This window comes from Nelumbo nucifera, chromosome 7 (assembly GCF_055504915.1).
Source record: "Nelumbo nucifera cultivar China Antique chromosome 7, China Antique-T2T, whole genome shotgun sequence".
Lineage (NCBI taxonomy): Eukaryota > Viridiplantae > Streptophyta > Magnoliopsida > Proteales > Nelumbonaceae > Nelumbo > Nelumbo nucifera.
In genome coordinates, this window is record NC_142655.1 from 32,231,019 (window position 1) to 32,258,109 (window position 27,091).

General features: G+C 37.4%; 1 protein-coding gene across 2 annotated transcripts; it reads right to left on the reverse strand.

Annotated features, from left to right (window-relative positions):
• Nucleotides 1-1,101: 1,101 nt before the first annotated feature.
• MED21 (mediator 21) lies at nucleotides 1,102-26,376 on the reverse strand. 2 transcript variants are annotated; one of them, XM_010260229.3, is made up of 5 exons: nucleotides 25,922-26,376; nucleotides 13,532-13,776; nucleotides 11,506-11,583; nucleotides 9,146-9,197; nucleotides 1,102-1,711 (listed from the first exon to the last, which is right to left on the reverse strand). In XM_010260229.3, exons 2-5 carry the CDS (start codon nucleotides 13,736-13,738, stop codon nucleotides 1,683-1,685), a joined length of 366 nt encoding a protein of 121 aa, XP_010258531.1. In that variant the 5' UTR covers nucleotides 13,739-13,776; nucleotides 25,922-26,376; the 3' UTR covers nucleotides 1,102-1,682. The 2 variants fall into 2 exon arrangements, with proteins under 2 accessions (XP_010258531.1, XP_010258530.1); XM_010260228.3 differs by having other exon boundaries at nucleotides 1,102-1,716.
• Nucleotides 26,377-27,091: the final 715 nt, after the last annotated feature.

Below are 27,091 nucleotides of genomic sequence, written 5' to 3' on the forward strand. Positions count from 1 at the left end.
TAGTGCATAAATCTTATTGAGAATCAGAAAAGGAACGAATGGATCATGTTGAATGAGTTCCCTGTCTCATGAGAAATTGGTTAACTTTTCCTTTCTCACATTCACCACTGCAATTGTAGTTAGGTAGGTGATGGAAGCGAGCTCATCATGAAGATTGAAGACACTACCACAGATAAATTTCTCTGTTGGAGCGTCATGCTTAAGTTGATGTATGCATGTAATAACACCTGTCCAAACCTTTCTTTAATGAAGGCACAGTTTTCAAAACTGGACTGGACCGAACGGTCGGACCAGAAAAACCGAGAACTGGTTCCATTTTCCCCCAAAACCATTGATTTTGGTCAATAAACCGCTGAACCGGCCGGTTAACCATTGAACGGTTTTGACTGTTTTTCAGTTTTTTAATTTTTTTTATTTTTTGTGTAACGAGACCCTTCGTTTTTAAAAACCATGAACGAAGGTTACAATATGAGAGCATTCTTTTTTTGGATTTTGAGAGGGAGAAAGTTGGTCAATGAGATTTTGATTCCTACTAACCAAGAATCCCATATTCATTTTTCATATTTATGTGAGGACTAGGGAAAGTTTACTTTTCTGGATATGTGATACCCATCTCCTAGATGGATAAATAACTTTTTCATCTGAATGAAACAAAAAATGTCCTTGGTCATTACCTTATTTACCTAAGAAATAAAAAAACATGAATAATTCACTTATCCAGGTCTTAAAAGATCCAAACTACCATTGAATTATATTTGATCGAGATGCTTTAACTCGATGGTCTCGACAACTATCCATCAACAAAACCATATTTATTTTTGGCTCGTAAGACGTTCTTCATCGCACGTTTCCAAGTCCAGAAATTGCCACCAAGGCAAGAAAAATCAGACCAGCTCCGGATTATCACAAGGATGAGATAAAAGGGCAAATTCATCGGATCGGATCTGATTTCCATGTTGGAGTTTCCCACAGTGGAACTGGAACCTCCGCCATTAATGCAGACCAGAGCAGAGCAGTTGGAGAACAAAGGAAAAAAAGAAGACAAAAAGAAACAGATCAGAGTTGGTTAGGCTTTGATACATGATAACTAGCACCGAAGAATGATGCAAACTGACACAATATTATTCATTCGATGAGTATTTATAGATACAAGTGTTCAACAGCCTTAGACAAGTGGGACCACGTGGCCTTTATACAATAAAGTTGTTACAAGTTAGAACCGACTATGTCTTACTCTCGTCTAACAAGGAGAGAAGAAAAAAAGAAAAATCTTTGTCCATGTCTGTAGTTCTTGAAGCATTGTCCTTGTCATCGCCACCGGGGTAAAATGAGGCTAACAGATCAGGTTGGTTTTAGGCATAACGAACTTGTTTGGTGGAATCAAATCCCTTTGGTTCCGACCTTCCAAACTTTGGCCGAAAGCACACTACCTTCACTAATTCTAGATATAATGGTCTAATCACACCAAGAAAACCAGTTAAATTAATCTCAAAACTAAGCATGAAAAGAGACGTGCATCACATCTATCACATACTTGAATTATAATCTATATCATTTTACTAGGCAGTGGAATCCAGAATTTAGGAAATATGTTCAATGCCAGAATTAAACTCATGGGGTCCCAAAATGGTGTTAATCATCAATCAGGTTTCTTCAAGTTTAAACAGTTGTCTGCTGCTTGGTTAAATAGCTCCTGGACCTGTTTCAATTCCTGTTCTGGTAGCAATGAAAGCATAGAGTTAGTTAGTGTAAAGCAAATAGCAAACTGTCTAAGTTTACAAATCTATATATAAGAGCAAGAGGAGTGTGTGGGGGCCAAGGGTCTCTCACCGTAGGCCTGGAAAGGAGTCTCTCTTCCTCTCTCCTTCATACATGTAAAATATTAAAAACCTTCTTATGCCTCCTTATAAAACCCTCTTATGTCTTAATTTTCTCTATTAAAATAAATCATTACTCTTCTCCAATAAAATAGTTCTTAATTCTCTCCCCCCATCTTTCTTCGATAGTCAATGTATATGACATCTTCCCTTCCCCCATTAAACCCTTATATCTTTGAAACTCTTTTGGCCCTGTTTAATAAAATATGGGTATAAATTAAAATGGTCGGGTGGGGTTAAGGGCCAACCTTGAACAAAGACCTTGGCCTGGAACCAAACTGATATCAAAACCTAAATTTGCCAACCCAAATCTATCAAAATTTTTATTCAACCCTATGCATTTGCATGAGTTTGCTTGCCAGTAATGGTATAAAGACCCAGTGAGCAATGCACACTGAAGTAAAAAGGGAAACATGGGCAAAAAATAAGGAAGAAAAACATCAATAAATGCCTGAAGTGAAATAAACAAGTAACTTGTCATTCTGGACCATACAATCTGTGCTGTAATTTTTTTCTGAACCATATGCTATCATTATTTTGACTGTGCAGTTGTTTAGTCATAGTGATTTATCATAAAGTAATTTTCTTGCATGGTCCTTGTCAAGGCGACGCCTAGGTGACAAGGCACCCTTGGAGACTCACCTCACCTAATCGCCAAGCAGTATTGTATTTGTGTTATAAATACTTTTATGTTCTTAATTTTTTGAGATTATAATTATAAAGTAGACATTATAACTTAAACTATTCATTTTGTGTGTTTATATACTAATTTCTTTATATTATTTTCTTATTTGCTAGCAATGTTTTTAAAATCGTGCAATTCATGATTTGAATCTAATCAGCCCCAAAATGATTCAAATTGTATGTCCTAATCGTTTTTTAAATTAATCGTGCGACTTATGTTCCAATCGTTGTATCAAATCATAAATCACAATTTAGAACTGACTTAAACGATTAGAGCCAAAACATAATTTAAGATAAAAAGACCATTTAGTCCTCCACTTTTTTAAAAGCTATACATTTACATCAAGGGGCAGCATTGTCATTTTATTTTTATCAACTTAAATAGCATCTTTAATCAATCAAAAGAGGCTTACTATTGAAGCTCCAATCCTCATCCCCTTGTTTGCATGAAAGGTAAGGATTTTTCTTCGTTTTTTTTTTTGATCAATAACAATGAATTTTATTAATAATTGAGAAAATCAGAATTTGCAAGGGAAGGAGCTAAAGAATCTTAACTCCCTACTACCCAATGTACACCCTAACCATGAAACAATTACAAAACAGCCCAAAAGATGGAGTTTCTGTTCACCCCTTGCCTGGCTAGACCGTCTGCCAATGCATTTGCATTTCTCTTTATCCATGTACAATGAATTTCAATGTCCTTGGTGAGCCACTTGAACTTCCTCTTTCATTGTTGTATTTCCAGAGCATAGAACTGTCCTCTTTTAGCCAATTCACCACAATTCAGAATCACCTTCAATGATCAACTTTTTAATATTCATTTCCTTGACCCTTTGTATCCCTTCAAGAGCTCCTAGACTCTCAGCCCTCAAGGAATCTCCCACCCCAATTGGACCAGGATACATAGCTAACAAGTTCGCTTTTTTCATCTCTTATCACTCCCCCTACTCCAGAGGGCCTTGGATTGCCCATGCTGCTGCCATCAAAATTCAGTTTGGTAAACCCATGAGGTGGAGGTGTCCAGCAGGAATTTAAGGTCTCCTTAATTGAGACTGAATCTGCAATATCCTTCCAATTTCTTATCATCTCATCAACTGAGAACATTGTAAACAATTCCAAGGTTTTCAACCAATGTATCACCCTAATGTGGATCGTCTCCAAGATTACTTCCAAACTTTTCTCCTTATTTGAGAATATCCTTGAATTTCTCTCCTCCCAAACAATCCAACACCGTAGGCCTTGCACATTCAAAGGGGAAGTCCACCTGCACCCAAACAAAGAAGTAAACCATTCCCAAATAACTTTAACAAACTGAAGAAATTAATAAATGGTATCCAAACTCACCATCGGATTTATAAAGGACACACCAGTGAGGAGACAAACAACTATTGGGTCTTTTTCTTTGAAGTGTATCCCCTGTATTAACTCTTTCTAGAAAGGCTTCCCAATAGAAACTCCCAACCTTTGGAGGTATAGGTCAACACCACACTTCTTTAACAAGGAAAGACAATCCAATAGGAAAAGGGGGTAAAAGGGCCTTAAAAAAAGAGGCACAAGTGTAGGAACCTGAGGGAGTGAGTGTCCATATTCTATTATCTGTCTTTGATGGCTCAATGAAGACCCCTTCAAGAATGGATAATAAGGCTAAAGTACAGGCTAACTTTGTGTTCCTAACATCTCTTCTCAAGCTCAAGTTCCACCCAAACCCAGAAGGCGAATTAAAAGGTACAATAAAAGAGGAAACTGGTTCAATTTTTAAGGGTAGAGATAGCAAAGAGGCCTGGAAATTGATCTTTCAAAGAGGAATCCCCAACCCAAACATGTTCCCAAAATTTAATAAGGTTACCTAAGTGCAAATCATACCTGATCCATGGAGAGAACAAGGGCAAGATGGCTTGAATAGCTTTCCAAGGAGAATCTCTTGTAGTCCTTGCTAGGATCCCAAAGTCCCATCCATTGTTTGCCAGCTCATGCATACTTCCCACAATCTTAACCCACAGTGTTTCTTTCTCCAATAAAAATTTCCACAGCCATTTCCCTAATAATGCTAAGTTCCTAATCCTTATGTTCCCAATTCCCAAACCTCCCTCCTCCTCCCCTGGCTCCCAAATAAAATCTTTGATTAGTTTTTCTAGCATGCTAGCCACCTTAGCCGGAATCTTAAAGATTGACAAAAAATAGATAGGAAGGTTAGCAAGACTAGACCTAATTAAGGTGATTCTCCCTCCAAGAGAAATAATTTTTCTTCTAGTTGGCAAGTCTCTTTTCAAACCTCTCCACAACAGGGGCCCAAAAAACACCTTTTTAAGGATTATTCCCCAGTGGTAAACCAAGGTAGTTTAAGGGCCAATTAGATACTACATACCCCAAAATGTTTGCACACTCACATACCTCCCCTTCCCCCGTATTGACTCCAACTATACAACTTTTTCTCAAAGTTCACTCTAAGGTTTGGCATTTGCTCAAAAAGTTGTATAGTGAGCTTTAGGTTTCTAATCCTATTGATATCCCCTCCTTCACAAAACAAATTTGTGTCATATGCAAATTATAGGCGTGTAAGTGGTATGTTTTCTCTTCCAACTCTCCAACCTCTTATTAAATCCCTAGAATCTGCTTTGGATATTAGTCTCCCAAGTACTTCTACAACCAATGTAAACAAAAAAAGGGGATAAGGAGTCTCCTTGTCTAATCCCTCTCAAAGCTGGGAAATAGTCTACCACTATCCCATTCACCAAAATGGAATAATGACAACCCCTAATGCAGCCCATCACCCATTTGCACCAATTGTCCCCAAACCCAAAGTTAATCATCACCTCCAATAGGAAGGGCCAATCAACCAAGTCATAAGCCTTTTCCAAATCTAATTTACAGACCACCCCTCTTCTCCTAGATCTCTTAAAGTCCTCTAGACTCTCATTTGCTACAAGTATCTGATCTGTTATCTGCCTCCCCTTCACAAAAGCTCATTGATTATTTGCTATGATTGTTGGGAGCACCTTCCTAATTCTAAAGGACGACACCTTAGTGATGATCTTATAAAGGCTATTAACTAGACTATCGGCCTGTAATCCTTCGGAAGACTTGCATCACTTTTCTTGGGTACCAAAGCAATGAAAGTGGAGTTTAGCCCAGGGTTAATTACTCCTCTGGTATGGAATTCATCGAATACCAACATTAGATCTTCTTTTAGTATTTCCCAAAAATCCTGGTAAAAAGCCATCGTAAAACCATTTGGGCCCGGTGCCTTTGATCTATCCATTGAAAAAGCTGCCTCTTTTACCTCTTCCAAATCAAATTTCTTTTCCAACCACTCCCTATCTTCTCTCTTCAGTGTTGGCCATTCCAAACCTTCCAGCCACACCCTATTATTTAGGGGCCTTCTAAATATATGCTTAAAATGATCTGCAAATGTTCCTGCAATTTCTCTTTGACTTGTGACTGTTACCCATTCAATCTCCAAATTGGAAATAAAGTTTCTTCTCCTTCTGCCACTTGCCAAAGCATGAAAGAACTTAGTATTCCTGTACCCCTCTTTCAGCCACTTGCATCTTGACTTCTGCCTCCAACTTATTTCCTCCTGAAGTATATAACCCTCTAGCTGCTTAGGCAATTTCCATCTTTGTTCCCCATCCTCTACTGTTAGGTTGCCTCTCTCTTCTTTCCTATCCAAATCTTCAATTTGTGTAGTCACACTCTACTTCCTTTCCTCCAGTCTCCCAAACTCTAGTAGATTCCATTCCTTGATTCTAAATTTTAGATATTGGAGTTTTTTGTGAAACCGCATCCCACACCACTCCACTGCTGGATTGCTCTCTGACCACCACTCTTCTACTTTCTTAATGAAACCAGGGTGTCCAAACCACGTGTTTTCAAATCTAAATGGAGCGGGACCCACATTTCTCACCTCCTCCTTACAAAGTACAACAGGCCAATGGTCAAAGGTCACCCTTGGGAGTGCTCTAGAGTTCAGATTCCCCCAATGTTCTTCCAAATCATTTGAAAACAAGAATTTGTCCAGCTTAGAGCAAATTGGGTTGGCTTGGAGATTGGACCATGTATAACACCTTTGTGACAATGGAATTTCCTTTAGTTCAAAAGCATCATAAAATTGGTTAAATCTCCTCATAGTTGTGGTAGACCTTTGCCTAGGACTATTAGTTTCTGCCAAGAATCTGATTATATTGAAGTCACCTAAGCACCATGGCCCATCCCACAAACCCCTTATGTCAGCCAGTTCTTCCCATAATTTCCTCATTTCTCTATAGTCATTTGGCCCATACACATTGGTATGCACCCATTCAGATTCATCTTCCACTTGCCTAAATTTCAAGGAAACTGAAAATTGTCCTATCAATTCCTCCAGACCTACAATTACCTCATTCTTCCACATTGTCACAACACCCCCTGCAGACTCCCATGAAGGTAAAGCCACCCAACTAATCCCCCTACCTCTCCACACACTCCTTGCCCATTTGATGTCGAAATCTGCTCTTTTAATTTCTTGTAACAGTACCACATCTGGATCTATTTTCTTGATGGCCTCTTTTATTACTGCTCTCTTTCTTGCACTACCCAGTCCCCTAACATTCCAGCTAATAAAAGGGTTTTTCTTCTTCTTTTGACGCAAAACAGGGGCTCTGCCCATTTCTTTCGTTCTTCTGGTTTTTTTGCATGGAAGGTAATGGTTTTTCTTTTTTCTTTTTCTGATTTCTGTTATTATTTTAGTTGTAGATGAAAGGGGTAAGGTCCAACCCTTCTTTTGACGCAAAACATTTCTTCTATTCTGTTTTTGCATGAATTTTTTGCAATGAAAACAGGGTCTCCGCCCTATTGCATTTTGCTCTTTTTTTGCTTCATTTTTTTCCTGTTTCTTTTGTATACAAACATAGGGGCTTCAACCTCTTATACTTTTCTTTTTTTCTGATGCAAAACAAGGGCTCACCCCCAATTTTCTCCATCTTATTTTTTACCCATGTTATGTTTTCATTATTTCATAAGACTTTTCATTTTATCTATGTGTCATATTTTAATTTTTAAGTTAGTTGTTCTTCTTGTTATGTGTCCTTTTGTTTATAAATGGTTGGAGGCAATGATAGAATATTGCATCCTTGCTGAACACTGAAGAACTCTATATTCCTTATTGATCAGTGAGGATTTTTTTGTTAGCTTCAGTGTATAAGTCTTCATTTATGTTGGTTTAGTGGATATGGTTAGGCTTATGATTTGGCTAGATTTGTAATTTATTATACATGTCCACATAGCATCTCTTTGGTTGTTTAGCAGTTTATGTCAATGGATGTGCTTATGAGTTATGGCCAATTATGCAATGGCATTAATTACCAAAAATATTATTAGATTTTAGAATTTAATTTCTTTAATTGCATTGTTTCACTATTGTATTCTTGTATTGATGATTTGGCTTAAATTATTGAAACTTGAAAGACATGAATATGAACATGATGTCATGTAAAGCTCATATTTATATAATTATTAGATCGTATCAAATAGCAATACAATTAAGGATATAATTTTTTATTGCTTAAAATTGAAGTTGAACTTGATCATGCCCATGGCATCTATTGAATTATGATTTATGAAAGTGGTGTAATTGTCAGACTCAGTACCAGTCTACTACTATAGTACTACTACTACTACCTATTTATGTTATGTATATAGGCTAAAAATTAGTACAAAGTCATTCATTTTCATAATTTTTTAGGGGTTTAGGCATTTTTGTAGTTTTTTGACAATTTTTATAAAAATCAGAATAAATCTTACAACTTACGATATGATTCGATTTAAACCTCTTTACGGTTTACGATACAATTACGATTTTCAGAACATTGTTTGTTAGGGTTTAATCAACATAGATGTTGCAAACTGCCATATTGAACCCTCGAAGACTTCAAAACCTGAACCAATAAGTAAGGAAGAACTTAAAATTTTATTCAATCAACACATTTTCTTCCTCGTAACATCTTCTTCAACATTTTCTTTTCTTCTTTTCCTATAAAAAAAATAGGAATTCAACCCCTATATTTTTTAATTTTCTTTTTTTTCTCATGAATATGCTGATTTTCTACATGAAGTTCATACTTATGAAAATTATGATATTATTAAGGAAATATGGTTATGAAACTTAGGGAACGCCCCTAGAATATGTGTTTTTTAGTTAAAAATCCATCCCCTAGGTGACTAGGTGACAAGGTGCCCCCTGTTGCCTAGCCTCGCCTTGGTGCCTTGAAAACTATGGTTCCAAGTAAATGGTGAGCTACATGATATAATTTACTGTGGTTCAAACATAAAATAGATGCCTAATTATGCATTTATGGGTGTGATTCTGTCCCCCCTGTACAAGCCTCTAATATGGTATTAATATTGTCCTATGTCTTCTAGATTACACTAATCAATAAGAGAATATAGATACTAGGATATAAATTAGATATTAGGATATTTTCCTCTCTACCAAAAAAAAAAAGATATTAGGATATAAATAATCCGGTTTTAATGACTTCCATAAGACCCATATATGCTAGTATACAACAAAAGAGCATTTGAACAGCAGAAAAGGCTAAAGAATTTACCTGCAGCTTCTAGTTGCCTCTGAAGTTCTTGCCCAACAGCTTCATTTTCAGCCTGGAAAATTATGAAATCAAGACTTAGCATTGATTTCAGGATCTAAGTAGCAAAATTTCAGAACAGGGGTGAGATTGCAGGAACAGAAAATTTTAGAAGCTCCCAACTTTAGGAGTGCCTTAGGAGTATTTATTTGTGCATGTATACATGTACACGTGTTTGAGAGTGTATGTGAGAGGGTGACTGAGGCAAAGAATAAATGAAGAAAGAGATAGAAAGGGGGTAAAATGGATATATTAAAAATTCAAAAATAAGGCAGAAAACGGAAATTAAATAAATTTTGTTTGAAAGATAAAAAATGAAAGAAAGAGAATGTTGGATGGTGGCAATACTTATCAATAATGAGTGATGGTTTTGAACACAGCTTTCAATTGTCAAGTCTATCATGAAAAAATAAACACACTCAAGAATATTCAAAGGATAAGGCCCTAATAATCTTCTGCAATTTTGTGGCCGGCACTTGTATTATTTCTCTTCTTTGTTTGGGTGCAGACAGACTCAGCGGTGAGACATTAAAAGCCTCTTCAGATCATGTGGAAATGTATAAGTGCAGCATTATTGGGCTGCATGTAAGAAGAAAGGAAAGCAAGAATTTTCAAAGGTAAGTCTAAAAGTAAAGAGGCTATCATAGAAAACATTATCATCAAGGTTTTGGACCCACACCTCATTTACAGTATCCATCCACAAATAATACTGGTTGATATGAGGTTGCATGAAATTTACTAACCAGCCCACAATTGTATAATTTTCTTGTATTCACCTTTTATAGGCAAGACCATCCTCCTTGGGTTGCTTCTTACTCCTAGTAATATACCCCCATTTTCCTCTACTGCAGACATGGATCTTAATTGACTGAAACCATGCTAGATAATTAGTCCCATGTCCCATCTAACTTCATTGAGGTTATGCCCCCAACAGTCTCCACAAACCTTGTTGGGCCAAACTGGGAGTTTGTAGGTTGTTTCATTTTCATCTCACCTCCAATTTGCTCCATTGGCCAAACGGAAACAAATGAAAATAAAGTTAGAATGCTACTAATAAAGACTCACTGCCCTAAGGCCAGAAGGCCCAGAACTAGTCTTCAATCAACCAAAGAAAGAATTTCACTGGACCCGGCAATACAAGAGAAAGGGAAAAAGTCTAGCCGCTCATACCAAAGGCTCCAGAAACCTCTCCAACTTGGAATGATCTCAAAGGTAATCAAAAACCTACTATTCTTACCCCAAGCACCACTTCCGAACTCCCTCTATACCCCTTAATCCAAAAACTCTCTAGTTAACTAGGGTTTTCGGGAAACACTCCAAGATCCTGCCTTGGGCCTCAAAGAAGCACTACAATCTTCTCCACTCCAAAATCCTCCTCCAACTGGGCTGAATAATTGTTAATCAATCAACTAATCAACACACCATATAACTTGTGTATGGGACTAAAAGAGAAAAGGAAGAAGGTAGGAACCTTGCTTTGATACCAAGTTGTAAATCCCGCCTGTAAAAGTCTAAAATAAAGCAAAAAAGAAGAGGAATAATGAAAAAGATGGAAAATAGGAAGTGTAGAAGAAGAAGATGGAAGAGAAAGAAAGAAAGGGAAGGAAGAGAGGTTGAATCTCCCTCTAGTCCCCCAAAATTATATTTTATTGTAATATCAACATAATAACATGAACACCCTTAGTAGGTTGGCCAGCACTAAAAGTAATAATAAAAGAAAGAAAACAGGCCCACTAATCACAAACATAAACATAAACAAGACTAAATAAAAACAAGAAACTATAGCCCATTTGGCCCATCATCTCTACACCCTCCAATGATTTTTCTTAAGGCTGTGTTTGGTTGCAGTGCAATTTTATTTGAACTAATACAAATACATGGGAGTGCAAATGAAAAGAATGCAAATTCTGGTTTAATTTTGTTCTGGGTTTTACTTTATTCTGCTTCAGGTCTTATTTTATTTACTTCATTTGTACTGCAATCAAACAAATGAAGGTAAATATTGAAATAAAAATAAACCATAATTTGCACCAAAATCATTTGCATCAGTGCAAATATATTCGCATTGCAACCAAACACAGCCTAAGGCTCAGTTTGGAAAGAGTACAAATACAAATATGTACAGTAAAAATACATACAAAATAATACAAAATACAAGGTTTTACACTCAAAAATATTTGTATTTGTACTCCTTCCAAACTGAGCCTATGGTGTTTGCATAGCAGTCTGTTTCCAAACATGAACAGCAATTTTAAAAACCTACCTCCCCCTATATACACAGTTCTGATTACTAAGGTCAGGCAACAAATTAATGAACACCATACCTGAAGTTCTGCAATCCGTTTCAATTGTGCTTCTTCACCTCCTTCTGACAATGGAAGTGCTGCAACCAATGCATCAAACTGGAAAAAAAAAAAGAAAAACCATTATTTAACTGCAACCAATGCAAGGTGCCAACTGGTTGGTTGGTAAGGGGCTTGGGATTGAATCCTGCCTACATCAGGGTTGGGGGATGGGCTACCCCCCCCCCCCCAATTGTGTAGCCCCATCTATAAAAAAAATAAAAAAACAACTTGAAATATTTCTCAAAAAAACAGATATAAAATCCAAACAATTTAGACAGTAAGACACCAATTGACAGTAATCTGAACAATCAAAAATATATATTGATCGTTATGCTCTCAAAGTTTCATAATATTCTGTCAATAAGCAGCAGATATCATTAGGAACACTCAATGTGCACAAAGAGTTAAAGACACAATTTACAAGTCATATGCATTGCTTGAGATTTTGGATGTGGTGTTGTTTCAAAAATCAAACTAGTTAGAAAATAGTAAGCAGAGACCATCCTAAGACAACAAATTATTCTATAGTCAGGGCAAGAATCATAACCCTGATCTTTTTTTTTTGATAAGTGAATTTAGATTTTATTAATTCTGAAAAATATAATCATTACAAGCATCCCTCAGAGGCATGAGATGCTACCTCTCTATAAACAAAACAGAAAAATTACAAGTGAGCCCAAAACAAAGATTGTCTATTCACCCCTTGCTTGGCTAGAGTATCAGCTAATCCGTTTGCCGATCTCCTCACCCAGTGTATCCTCAAATTCATATTCTTGGTGATCCACAAAATCCTTTTTAATTCATCCCTGTAGCACCATATCACAGATTCTGGATCCTTTAACCACCCCACCACCAATAGTTAAATCAGGGCAAGAATCATAACCCTGATCTAACTATTGATTCATTGAATGCTTGGAAATAAACCAAGAATGGTGCCACAACCTCCCTATGCATCATCTTTTCAATGGGTATATGGTGTGGCATGGCTGGCTTCTCTCTATATGTAGTTAGAACAAAATTATTAGGCTCATGCTAGCAATCTCACTTTTGAGAAAAGGGGTGGTTGATGATGGTGAGCATGAGTCCAGAAAGATTTTGTTGACATTTTTGTTGGTGTATTTTGGAAGGAAGGATTTAGTAGTTTATTGTGCAAGCTATGGGATTAATTCCTTAAGGATGTGTCTAAACCTATAAATAGTAATCCACCCCTTATTTTCCAAAGAAATGAAACAATCATTTTTTCCTTTTTCTTTCCCACATAATTTGCTTGTTTGTTTTTAGAACTCTACTTTTGAAGGTGAAGAAAATTTTCACTCTCCATTGAATCGATCACATTGCAATGGAGTAAGACTCTAGCCATCATCCACCACTATCACAATCTCTTCCTATTTTCCTCCTTTTCTTTTCTGTGCCCAACCACCGTTAACCTTCTTCACACCTTAGTTCAAAAGCAGTGTTCACACTACCAAGGAGAAGCTAAGGGGTCCTACCCCCCATCCTTTGAAAATGTGTCTAATATATGTTAGAACTGATAGAAAGACACCCTCCTCAGTGATGAACCTTGGTTCCACTCCTGTGTACCAGAGTTTGGACCATGCAATATTAATGTATTTGTAAGAAGACCAACTTTCAAAGGGAATCCCAAGTACCAAACAGGTAAAACCTTAACATGTACTGGGGCTTTTTGTTGCCATGTTGGACACATGCACTTATGCAAGAGGTTAGATCCAACATTAATGGATTGCATATGGTGGTCATACAGGGGGAAGGAGGGAAAAGACCTGATCACATGATATCATAACAATCTATTACATTCTTTACATTTAACACAGCCTAATCCATCATCTTATTGGATTTGTCATTAACCTTTTACCTTTAATGGACCTTTTGCCATGTCAAGTTCCTGTTTGATTGTTATTACCCACTATTCCATTTAGAAGCAGTACTTTACATGCATAAGATACTACTAATTTTTTGATTAATCACTTCTTAAAAAAAATTTCACCTGCTTAGCAGCTTTAACCAGAGTAGCACTCATGAGCTTGGGTTGTTCTGCAACATTTATTGCATCCTCTGAAGGATTAGCAGGTGGTTCTGGATAGTTTGGAGAAAGCCGCACAGGAGGGGCATCTCTTTGTAGTGTCCCAAAGGTATTGAAGGCAAGAGCAGCAATTGTATTGACTTGTTCTTGCAGCTGAGAGATGATGTCCATCTTACACTCTAGGGCTTATAAATCCAAAATGAATGATCCTGGATAAGAAAATGAATGAACAATCAACAAAATCAATATATACTCTGTTACGACCAAAGATTCCTGAAAGAATCTTAGGTTTGATCATCTTATACTTGTTCATGAGTAGCAATGCAATGATTCAACTCATTGTTTGTAAATTATTAAGATTTTATGACAGAAAGCAGAGCTTTTAAGTGCAACAAAGTTGCCACCTACTGCTACTAATTTCACTTTGGTTGAATCAAGAGTTCAAGACACTACAACCATCTTATAATGTTCAATTTTCATCCATTTCCTAAAGAAAAAGAAAACAAAGAATGAAAGAAAGGGAGAGTATAATCAAAAGGTCTACAAACTTTGGTTCATAAATTAATAGTTAATAAAAAATAGTTAAATATATAAAATAAAACAAATTCAGATGTCCTTAGTTCTTCCATGCCATGCCAGACCAGCTTTATGAGAAGTACACATATGTCTATATGAAGAACTTAGTAAATTGCCTTTACTGGACCAGATCCAGATCTGGAAAAAGGGAAGCAAAAATATCCTTCCCTATGAAGAGCTTCCCAAATCAAATCTCAAAGAGAAAACCCTCTTCAGTAATGATTTCCTCCATCTATCCTAGTTGACTGAAAGTAAAACCTATCACTATCACTAACATGCACTGCCAGCTTCTCCCAACCACTAAAAACTAGTGGCTATTAACCTTGCATTCTTTTTTTTTTTAAGAAAATATTAACCTTGCTTTCTACCTCTCATGAACTATGAGAATGTTCAGATGAACCTTGTAAACATGTTATACCGCTATCAGAATTTTCACATTAACATCTCAGTCACGTCCATGGTAGTAAGAAGTTTGGGTGTATCTGTTTTAAAACATCCTTTCATGGACTGCAAGGGAAATGTCCATTTAATTTACGCTATTTGTCTGATTTCAAGTATGGACTATGCTTCCTTTCTTATTGCTATTAGTTGTACTGTACCGTGAGAAAGTTGAGCTTATTTTGAATCTAATGCCCAATGTCAAGCTGCAAAACTATTAGAATCATCTTAGTTTGGATGCACTCAGTAAGTCAGTAGGTGGTCAATTAAACAGTCCAGGTAAGTAATACATGAAGATCAACCATCTGCTTACAGATCAAAACTCTAATATGGAACTTTGCCCACATGGGGAAATGGATAACTCACAACAAATATTCAGAAGCCTCTTTGAAGACATTGCAACTATAATGGTTGTAAATTCTGTTATTTGTGACACAAGGGTACTCTTGTCTTTTTACTCTTAATGTACTGCCACCCTAATATAAATAAGGTACTAGGTGCTCCCAGCCTAGTCTTTTTAGACTGAAAACTTTTCTCTATACTTCTCTTCTTCCTCTCTCTTGTTTTCTCTTATTTCTTGGATAATATGGTATCAGAGCACTTTTCTAGGTGCTAGAAGCAGATCAGTTCATGTTCTATGTCAGAAACTTTCCATTTTTCTTTTCTTTTTTTAATGAAGACTGTAGAAATACCTCTCAGCCTGATCTGAAGAACTAGTTTCCCCCTTTTTTTCTCTTTTTTCTTGGTTGTAGTGCCAAGAAAGATTATTTTGGTGGTGGCTGAGTGCTGTAATGGAAGCCTAGAGACCCCATGAGTTTGTGGATCATGGGGTCCTTCTACAGCTAGGTGTAAGCCTTGAAAGTGAGGTATGATAATGTTTTGCTACTGCTGAATGTATGATTAGTGCTTATGGTGAAAGGGTGAAGAAGTTATCCCTCATGGTTACTGAGGATTTGACTACTGTTGTTACCTCTTCAGAGGCTATGCTGAATGATGGGACGGACAGCATAACTTTTCCTATGGCTATCACACCTTTGGATGGGCTAAAATTCCTGGAATGGTCCAAGAGCATTAAACTTTACATTATAGGAAAGGGGAAAGCTGGTTATATCAATAATACAGTTAAAGAGACTAAGGTTGGGACTGTAGAACATGATAGATGGGACTAGGAAAATAGTATAATTATGTCTTGGCTCCGTGCTTCTATGCAGCCACAAGGAAGAATTTCATGTGGGCAAACACTGCTTATGAGATGTGGGAGCAAGTAAAGGCGACCTATGCAGAATAGAGGCATTATGCTAGGGTTATACCAGCTACAGGCTGATAGTTGTCAAGGCGACTAGGCAAGGCTAGGCGACCATGGGGCGCCCAGGTGCAAAGGCGTCGCCTAGGCGATGGAATCTATAAATTTAAAATCTATAGATTTTTATACTTCCTAAAGGACCTAAACTATTTTATAAGTTACATTTGCTTACTAGCTACACATTACATTAAGTAAACTATTCAAAATAAAGCATAATGCAAATCAGAAAATTCAATATTGCAATATTCACGTATTTCCTAAATCCTAAGTAAGCAAGCAACCATAATGCAAATCAGCAAATATTGCAATATACTTATATACAAATAGAAAAAAAAAAATCAGCCCTACAATCAAAACAAAACTGATAAAAAAATAAAAGAGCATTAGAGTAGTTCAGCCATGTAAAAAAAAACGTTAATGAAACAAAACAAAACTTAAAACATTTCAAATCTCAGATTTTAGATTCAGCATAGCATACAATCAAGTTTCAGTTCAGATTTTCAAAATAAAGCATTTCAAACATTTCAAATCTCAGATTTTCAAAAAAAAAAAAACAAAAGAATGGACTCAACTCAAGGAGTCAAGGGGCAGACGACTGTTGAACTCATGGCCTCATGGGGCAGAATGGAAGAAGAAGAAGAAGAAGAAGAAGAAGAGTGGAGAGAGGACTGACTATTGAGAGGAATAAAGGGGCTCCGCCCCTGTTTTTTCCAAAAAAAAAAGGAGGTTTGGTGGAGCCCCTGTTTTTTCAACTGAAATTTGAAGAAGAAGAAGAAGAAGAAGAAGTGACTACAGAAGAAGGGAGGACTGGCGCCTGGCCTGGCGGACTGTTTTTTCGAAAGAAAAAAGGAAAAAATGTTGAAGAAGAAGAAGAAAAACTTACCTGTCACTGCCGAAGCTGAGGTGCGATGGAGTTGGGCTGGGACTCGGATGCTCAGTTCGGTTCTCCTCCCTCTCCAATCGAACAAAGAAAACCCTTGTCTTAATACTAAAACCCTTTTGTTAACTTATCTTAATATTAAAATGATACTATAGCTGAATCTTCAAAATAGTGTTCCTTGCAAAAACAAGGAAGAATTTCTGCGGCCAAACACTGCTTATGAGATGTGAGAGCAAGTGAAGACAATCTATGCAGAATAGAGGCATTATGCCGAGGTATACCAGCTATAGGTTGAATCTTCAGCTTGTAAGCAAGGAGAATGTAGTCCATCAATTAATTATTCTGCTCTTACTTTGGTGTGGAATGAGTTAGATCACTACCAGAGCAATGACTAAAAGGATCAGGAGGATGCCAAAGCCTACAAGTAACCAGTGTCACAATAGAGAGTAATTGCTTTAATGTTGGATTTGAACTTGACCTTACTCATCAAAAAAAAAGGAGAGTAAGAGAACTGCTATGAATACTTTCTGAGGGGAGCCGATTGTTCTAGTTGCAGAGGGTGGTGGTAATGACGTGAGGAAGGGTGATCTCCATTGTATACCTGAAACTGATTTTGCTCCCACAACTATCATGTGATAGATACAGGATGGGTCAACCCATAGAAGGGTTTCAATTTATTCAAATGAACGATTTGAACACCTATTGATTCTAACAACTGATTGCAGAGTTGATCACTCGGACCTTTCAATTCATAGATGTGGATCTCGGACCTATGAATGGGGATATTCCCGAAACTCACAAAAAAAAAAGAAGTGACTTAGACAAAAAGAGAAGTGACTTAGACAAAAAGAGAAGTGACTTGGACAAAAAAAACGAGGTAACTTAGACAAATCTTGTTTGTCAATAACCTCGGGCCAATCAATCAAATATTGATTAATACCTAATCAATCGAACACTACTTGAAAACAGCTCTTCTGCTCAGAAATGAAATGTTCCAAATGTTCCTAGAAATTCTTGCTCCCATTGAACCATTTGTGTCTATATGCATCAACCCAAAAATTGTAAAAAAATGTAGAAAGATTACAGAAAATTGCAGAAATTTTGCCAAAAATATTGCAAAAAAAGTATGAAAATGCAGAAAATAAATGAAAATGAAAAACAAAATTGTAGAAAGTGCAAAATTCTGCAGACAAATTACATAAAATTAAGAAAATTGCAGACATTGCAGAAATTTTGCCAAAAATATTGAAAAAAAATGTATGAAAATGCAGACAATAAATGAAAACGCAAAAAAAAAAAATTGCAAAAAGTGCAAAAATTTTGCAGAAAATGTAGAAAAATTGCAGAAGTATTACAGAAAATGAAAAAAAAAATGGAGATATTGCAAGAAAATAGAGAAAACCTATCTTCTTTGCAAGCTCCGGCAATTTCTCCGATGTAAAAAAATAGAAAAACCCTTATTTTTATTGCTTACATCAGAAAAACCTAATACATTCTTTCTAGAAAAGAAAAATAATTAATTACAGACAAAACTGGAATTGAATAATAGAGAGAATGGAGTTTACGCAGAAAGCAACCTGAAGAAGAGTTCTGAAGGCTGAAGCTAAAAACTTTTCCTTTGAGATGTTCAAAGTAAAAGGGAATGTAACGTTAAACATCAGAGAAGTGAGGAAAGCCATGGTTTTGCTGGTAGGTATGGAGGTGATTGAGTGGCTCAAACTGTTCATGGAAGGAGCACTACAGTCAAGCAAACTTAGACTGGAAGAGCGCTAAAGAACAACAAGATCGAAGATACCTAGTAGAAAGAAGATGGAATATAAAAGGTAGATTCATTGCTCTGACCGAGTATTTTGGAGAAGGAAAGAAACAACTCGTCTGCTTTCCTGAAGGTAGAAAAGGCATGGTTTGGAGGGAGATAAAAAATATTCTACAGGACTTCTTGAAAGAGATGAAGGAAGGTACCGAGGGTGTTCAGTTTACTGGAGAAGCAAGAGTATCTCCAAGGGAGAAGGAAGAAAATGCTGGGAACATTCTGGTGAATGGCTTGGGAAGAGACAAGTTGGTTTTCAATACCAAGAAGATAGAATGGGAAAAAAAGTTGGAAGTTGAAGTCAAAAAGAAACCAGAAGATTGGAGGGTTGTAGTAGCAGATTTACTCAAGATTCTGAAGGTAAAAGGTCCAGTAATGATCACCCCTTATGAAGACTGTAAAGCAATTTTAGATCTGTTGGAGGAGGTCTTAGTAGTTAGTGCTTCAAACATCCAGTTGCAGAATGGAGCAGCTACAGTGATGAGGTGGTCTCCTAGCTCAAACCTGAAGGACTTCTCAGTGGAGGATGGGGTAATCAATAAGGCTTGCTGGCCTACCCTTCCATTTGTGGAAGCTAGAGTTATTTCAATCCATTGCTTCCTTGTGCAAAGCTAAACTGGAAGGTATGTTCCTAAAAGACCTTCGATCAGCAGCTATGAGAGTAAGTGGAGTAAAACCAGAAGAAATTCCCAGGAAGATTGAGGTTTATGTTGACAGTGCTTTCTATTCGGTGTGGCTATTCCTCCATTGAAGTAGCTCTGTGGAAGGAGTCCAGGAGGAAGGAAGATGAGGAGGTAGAAGAAGACTACCTACGTGGATCACAAAGATTGGTGCATTTCAAATTAACTGAAACTATCACAGAATTGGAAAGCTTAAGAAGAGATAACAAGAAAGGATTACCCGAAGAGGAAAATGGAAAGAGTGCAAGCAAAGGCAAAGCTTCAGAGTTCAAAAGAACTTTTGCAGAGGTGGTGACAGGTGTGTTAAATGCAAAACCAGACTGCCAAGGCTCTTGGATTGGTGGGACTGACAAGGGGGCTAAACAGAGAGAAGTAAAGGTCACTTCAAAACTCCAAGGAGAGAATGGGCCTAAACAGACTTTAAGTAAAGCGATAAATGGGCCTTCAAAGGGGCTCACAAAGCAGGACAAGTGTTTGGGTTTGCAAAGTGGGCCAGGCAGATTAGAGAGGAGGTTATGTCACTTTTTAAGTAACCATGTGACTTTAGAAAAAGACAAAAAGAAAGGGGACAATAACTTGGGTGTATCATCGTCCCCTATCCAACCTGTTTTGAGTCTTCCCCAGCCGAGAAGCTCTGTTATGGAGAAATTTGAATGGAGGCCAAGGCTGGTCTGCTACTCAACCACCCCTGAACGACAAAATCCGAGGTATGATAGAAACAAAGAGGAAGATGGAGATTTTGACTTGGATTGAGTAAGCTGTGAAGAAGAGAAATTAGAAGAAGAGTCCTATGGCCAGTCTAGTATCAGCAGCATTAAAAGCAGTGCACGGAATGTTCTTTTGGAGGATGTAGATTTAGGAACAAGGCTACTCTTCGAAAACTCTTTGCTGGCCCCAACCAAACTTTCTTTGGAACCTCAGAAGAGCGACGGTTTGAAAAGTTCTCCCTTGAGAAGAGAAAACACCCCTTTCAAAGACAGTAGATCCTTCCCTTTCTAAGAGACAAAACCAGGGTGTTCGTAGAGAATTTACAATTTCTCATCACTCGGAAACAAAAGCTGTAGATGGCTCCCCTTCCCCTGCTAGCTGTTCAAAGGTTAGATTGGAGGAGAACTACCCCCAACATCGGCCCTGTTCAGAGTCAGCCTTCTTTGCATGACAGTCCTCCTTTGTTTCTAGGTTCTGGTATGGTTTGTCAATTTTTAGATAATTCTATCTGTGTTTCAGCTAACCCTCCCCACCCTCCTGTGTTTGTGGTCTAGCCTTCAGGTGACACCTATTCTTGTCCAGCAACTGCCAATCCTAGTGTGTCGTTGGAGGCAACAGAAGTGTTAGGAGATATTGAGGTTGTAGAGGATCCTAAGGAGGAAGGGGAGAGAATCTGGGAGATAATAATGCAGCTCTTTGATCAGTTGGTTCAGGTAGAAATATAGTCTAGAGAAGGTTTGGAGGAGGAAGGTAATAGTCCAAATCTAAAGTGCTTGAAGGAGGAGAAGGAAGAAAGAAAGAGGGGGTTGAAAGTCAAAAACACAAAAGGAAAAAAACAACAGAAAAAAGAGGTAGGAGAAAGGAAAAGATTAGAAAATAAGGAGTTAGAGTCTGAGATGTGGAGTTGATTATGAAAAAGGAGGTACAAGCAAAAAGGAAAAGAAATTGAGTTAGGTTAAGAAAAACCTCAAGGGTCTCAACATCTGATTTTCTCATGAAAATAATCAGTTGGAATGCTAGGGGGTTGGGGAGTCAAAGAAAAAGAAGGGTGATTAAGAAAGTTTTTAGAAAAGAAAAGTCAGATATTGTTCAAATTCAAGAAACAAAGTTGGAAGAGGTGGACAGAAGATGGGTTAGAAGTTTGTGGTCAGCTAGAGGTTTAAGTTGGGCTTGTGCACAGTCGTGGGGAGCCTCAGGAGGCATCCTAACAATTTGGAAGAATGAGGACATGGTCTACATTGAAGAACTGATCGGCAACTTTACAGTCGCAGTGAAGTTTAGGAGGAAACAGGACGGGTTAGAATGGGCTTTAACTGATGTCTATGGTCCAAATTTATACAAGGAAAGGGAAGAATTTTGGGAAGAACCGGTAGCCATAAGGGGTCTCTGGAGTGGGCCTTGGTGTTTGGCGGGAGATTTTAATGTCATTAGATTTCTGAATGAAACAACGAACCATAGCCATAGGATCACCTCTAGCATGTGGAAATTCAACCTTCTTGTGGAGTCCTTTGAGCTAAGAGAGAGCTGCCCATGCTACAAGCCAGTTTCACTTGGTCCAACTTTCAAGAAGAACCCCTGTGTTGTAAGCTAGATAGATTCTTATTCTCTGCAGATTGGGACTGCTTGGAGGAGAATGGTAGTAAGGGCACTTCCTAGACCAACTTCGGATCATTGTCCAATTAGGCTCTCACAAGAGAAATTAGGAAGAGGACCTTGTCTGTTTCGTTTTGAGAACATGTGGCTACTTCATCCTGAATTTCTAAAGAAAGTACAACAGTGGTGGGAAGAAGATCAAGTGGAGTTCAAATGGAAAGGTTATAGATTCTACAAAAAGCTACAAGTTCTAAAAGCTATGATCAAAGAGTGGAACAAAGAGGAGTTTGGAAAAGTCGAAGAGAGATAAGAATGGATTGCTAAAATGATTCAGGAAATTGATATAGAGGAAGCAAAGAGAAGATTAAGAGTAGAACACTGTGGATGAGAGAGGTAAGTTGGAGACAAAAGTCTAGATGCAAATGGCTCAAGGAGGGAGATGGAAATACTAGATTTTTTCATACCCTGGCAAATGGCAAGAGGAGGAAGAACACTGTGGAGAGGTTGGAATGGAATGGAGAAGTGCTTACAAGGGAGGAAGAGATAGCGTTTGTAGACCACTTTAAAACCATTTATGACAGTCCTAACAGGATGAGAGAGGACATTTCTGATTTTCAGTGACAAATAGGGAGTAGAGAACTAATGGAGGAATTGGAAAGAAATTTTGAAATCCAAGAAGTCAAAGATGCCATTTTCTCAATGGAAAGATCTAAAAACCCAGGTCCAAATGGATTCACGATGGCCTTTTAACAAGACTATTGGGGAATCATAGGAGAGAATTTAATGGAGGTGTTTTTAGAATTCTTTGAGAGAGGGAGGATTAATTCAGGTGCTAATGCTACTTTTATATAACTCTGGTCCCCAAAAAGATGGAAGCAAGACACCCAAAGGATTTTAAACCCATTAGTTTGATTGGCAACATATATAAGGTCATCTCTAAGGTGTTAGCCTCAAGAATTAAAAAGGTATTTCCTTATCTGATCTCTCCAAACCAGGGAGCCTTTGTGTCTAGGAGACAAATCACGGATCAAATCCTTATTGTTAATGAGTGTGTTGATTATAAAAAAGAGAAAATGAGAGAAGGGGTTGATCTGCAAACTTGATTTGGAAAAGGCTTATGACTTGGTATATTGGGATTTTTTATTAGAAGTTTTAAGAAACAGAGGTTTTGGAAAAAAGTGGTGTAGATGGGTAAAAGGTTGTGTGACTTCATGCCACTACTCTATTTTGGTGAATGGGGTAGCTAGGGATTTCTTCCCTGCAAAGAGAGGTCTAAGACAAGGGGGCCCTCTTTCCCCCTTCCTTTTTACCTTAATAGTGGATGTTTTGAGTGTTATGATCTCCAAAGATGACTCCAGAAATATTTTTCATGGATGGAGAGTAGGGAGGCAAGAAGTAGTAGTTATTCATTTACAGTTTGCAGATGATATAATTATCTTTTGTGAGGGAGAACCTGAGGAGATGATCAATCTAAAATTGTTGGTAGAAGGTTTTGAAAAGGTCTCTAATTTGAGAGTGAATTGGAATAAAAGTTGTGTGGCTGGGGTTAATAGATCAGATAAGGAGGTGTCTTCCTTGGCTAGGTTGTTAGGCTATGAGTGGAGTGATTGGCCTATAAAATACTTGGGTTTATCCCTGGGGGGAACCCAAAGTCAAAAAGTCTCAGGTACCCAGTCTTGGAAAGATTCACAAAGAGGCTAACAGGGTGGAAGAGGAATTACATCTCTTTAGGAGGTAGAATCAATTTAATTAAGTTAACTTTAGCAAATTTGCCAGTGTACTTCCTGTCTACCTTCACAGTGCCTGTCAAGGTGGCAAATCAATTGGAAAAAGTAATGAGAGATTTCCTCTGGGAACCTAGGGAGTCAAAAAAGGATCACCTAGTGAAGTGGGAAATGGTCTCTAGGACAAAAGACAAAGGGGGTTTAGGGATTGGCAATATCCGTCTAAGAAACATAGCACTCTTAGGTAAGTGGTTGTGGAGATTTCCCAAGGAGCAAGAAAGCTTGTGGCATAGAGTGACAGAAAGTATACATGGATTGGCAGCAAATGGATGAGATGCTGGTATCAACCCAAGGGCTTTTCGTTCCCCTCTATGGAAAGACATTGTTGGTATCTTACCCACCTTTTCTCCTTTCATCAAGTATGACGCTTGTTCGGGTAATAAGGTCCTTTTTTGGGAGGACGTTTGGGTTGAGGACCAGCCTCTTAAGGATAGGTACCCGGCCCTCTACTCCTTGTCCTTGAACAAATTTAAAGTTATCTCTACCTTTCGTGTTTCTAATGAGGTGTGGGATTTAGAGTTCAGGAGAGGGTTGAGGGAGTCAGAAATAGGGTTGATAGATGATCTTTTCTCCCTTTTAAATTCAGTGTTTTTGGATCATTCTTGTCTTGATAATAGAATTTGATCTGAAGAGTCCTCTGGTTGTTTTTCATGTTGTTCTTTCTTCAATGCTTTAGTGCACTCTTCCAATTTAGTTTACTCTTTTCCTATAAAAGAAGTGTGGAGTGCTCTTGTACCTCCAAAGGTGAGGGCTTTTTGTTGGGAAGTGGTTCTCCAAAAAATCAACACTTTGAACTTGCTTCAGAAAAATAAATAAATAAATAAATAAAAATAAAAAAAGACCGAATTGGTTCTTATCTCCTCATGTTTGTAGCCTTTGCTTGAAGAGTGGTGAGACGGTAAATCATCTACTAATATCTTGTCCTTTTGTTACTCTTATTTGGGATTGGTTTTCCTCTCTCTTTGGGTGTAGGTGAGTTCTTCCTACAAGCGTGGTTTGAATCTAGCTTTTTTCATCAATCAAAGAAAAGAGGAAGGATAATGTGGAGAGCAACGAGGGCAGCAGTTGTTTGGGCAGTGTGGGAAGAGAGAAATAACAAAATCTTTCAAGGGAAAGAAAAATCAGCACATGAAGTCATAGAAGGGATCACCATCAAGACCATACATTGGCTGAAATCGCTGGATCTGTTCAGAGACTTCTCTGTAGATGACTTAATTAGAGGGTGGAGTGCGGTAGCAGCTTCTTCCTGCCCCTCTTTAGCTATTTGAGAGGACTGGTCGCCTCCGTTATCTTTGGATGTTAAGTTAAACTTTGATGGCAGTTCTATAGGTAATCCAGGCCCCTCTGGAATTGGGGGTGTCTTTAGAGATGGGGGAGGAAATGTCCTGGCCCTTTATTCTGGCCCGATAGGACTGGAGGACTCTCTTAGAGCAGAAGTTTTGGCACTCCTACAAGGGTTCAAACTAGCTAAACAGCAGGGTTTTCAACAGTTGGAAGTGGAAGGAGACTCAAAAATGGTAATAGGTTGGATGCAAACAAACAGCTTAGGCACCTGGTCCCTTAGACAACCTGTAAGGGAGATTATGCAACTAACAAGGGAGCTTAAAGTCAAGTTTAAATGGAGTAGGAGATCAGCCAATGCAATGGTTGATACTTTAGCAACCTTTTTTGGGCCTGTTTGTAATCTGTGGAGGGGTCACCTTGTTTTTTGAAGGTGACAGTTGTACTAAGTTTCTTAAAGAATTAATGAGAGTTACTGTTTCCAATCAAAAAAATTAAAAAAAACTAAAAAAAGAAGTAGAAATTTTGCAGAAATTGTAGAAAATGAAGAAAATTGCAAAAAAAAAAGAATATGCAGAAAATGAAGAAAAATGCAGAACCATTGCTGAAATTGCAGAAATGCAGAAAATTTACAGAAATTGCAGAAGAAAATATGCATAAAGATTGCAGAAGTATTACAGAAAATGAAGAAATTTGCAGAGGTTGCAGAAATTATGCAGAAAATGAAGAAAATGCAGAAATAGGGATGGCAATTTCACAGGAATTTTTGGGTATCCGACCCATCCCAACCCTATTAGGACCCAATGGGTTTTGAGACTTTAGGGTATCCGATACCCAGTTTTAGTTGACATGGGTACCCATTCACCCGGCTATTTTATATATATATATATATGTGTGTGTGTGTGTGTGTGTGTGTTTTACTTTTTAACATTAATAAAAAGGTTAACCAAATATTAAATTCTCAAATATAAATTCAATTATCATTTAACGATTTATAAAAATATATAATTTTTACTCCAAATAAATCAACTCTGTTAACTTTTATAAAATATATCATATGCAAATTCATAATTTTTAATTACTAAAATAATTATTTCATTATTAAAATTTGAACTTCTATCTGAAATTTTATGTTCTTCAACCTGAAATCAAATGCCAGGTAGCAACTAGAAACCATACACTGAGAAACAGCGGTGATTTGAGATAAATAAGACGATTCCATCTTTATTTCCTACTTCAGTATGCAATCACTATATAACAACTATGAAATTAAAGAAGGTGAACAATGTCCAAAGATTTACCCATCCAAAGCTCCGATCTACACGTGACTTAAGAACTCTGAGAAACAACGGCGTTGAAGATAAGAGAAAAAACTTGCTTCAATGGAGGAACATACAGAGAATTGAGAGAGCTGAGAAAAAACTTCGACCCTAACAGCTTCAAAGGCGAAACAGCGGCGTTGAAACCCTAGAAGCTTTCGACCCTGCCCTCCATTTGGTGACGGGTGGAACAGAGAACTGAGAGAATAACCTATAACTAATTCTTCAATGAAGGAACAGATTCTAGGTCCTAATAGATTTCGACCCTAACAGCTTCAATGGTGGAACAGAGAACTGAGAAAAAACTTGGAGAACTCTGTTCGACTGTTCCGACTTGCAGTGTTCTCTCTCGACTCTGTCCTCCACCTAACTGACCCCGACCCTTTACGACCCAATGGGGTACCCCTCAACCCAACTCCACTCTCACCCAAGGCTGCGTTTGATTGCAGTGTAATTCTATTTGCATTAATACAAATGTATTATGGTCCAAATTTTGTTTAATTTTGAACTAGATAATGACCCCGTCCTAAATGTGTGTTTAAAGTTTACATTTAGTTATCAAAAATTAAATTAAAAAAATTAATATAGGTTTTGCATCTTTGTAATTGATAATTTATTCTGACTTATTTTATTTAAAAAATATTATTAATTTATTTTTTAATTTGATTTAATATATTAAATGAGATTTTATTCATAAATAATAATTCATTTTATTTAGTATTCATTATTTATCTAATAAACATATTTTGAGTTATTTATTTTTAAAAATTAAGTTAGATTGCTTCTTAAAAGTTAAATCAAGTTTGTAGTTAATGAAATACTAGCAGTAGGGGTTTGTTCATAAACTATAAGGCTTGAGCTCAATTCAAATTAGAGACTTGAGTTCGAGCTTAAGCTTCGTTCGAGTCAAAAGTTTACAAGTTCGAACTTGATTACCTTTGATTGTAGGTCTCTCAATTAATCGAGCTTCCGAGACGAGGTCTCCCTCAATTGCTAAGGTGACAACCCTAGGTCTCCCTCAACTACTGAAGTGTCAAGCTAAGGTTTCTCTAGCAGGAAAGGTGTCAAGCTAAGGTCTCCCTTAAGCTATGTTTGGTTTGAAGGAAAGAGTAGGGAAAATTAGGAAAACCTATACAAAGTTTGTAAAGGTTT

Coding starts and splice junctions, on each gene's coding strand:
- MED21 (XM_010260228.3), bottom strand. CDS start 13,738: ATGGACATCATCTCTCAGCTGCAAGAACAAGTCAATACAATTGCTGCT. Junction 11,584..13,531: donor TGGTTAAAGCTGCTAAGCAG/GTGAAATTTTTT, acceptor TTTTTTTTCCAG/TTTGATGCATTGGTTGCAGC. Junction 9,198..11,505: donor AACGGATTGCAGAACTTCAG/GTATGGTGTTCA, acceptor ATAATTTTCCAG/GCTGAAAATGAAGCTGTTGG.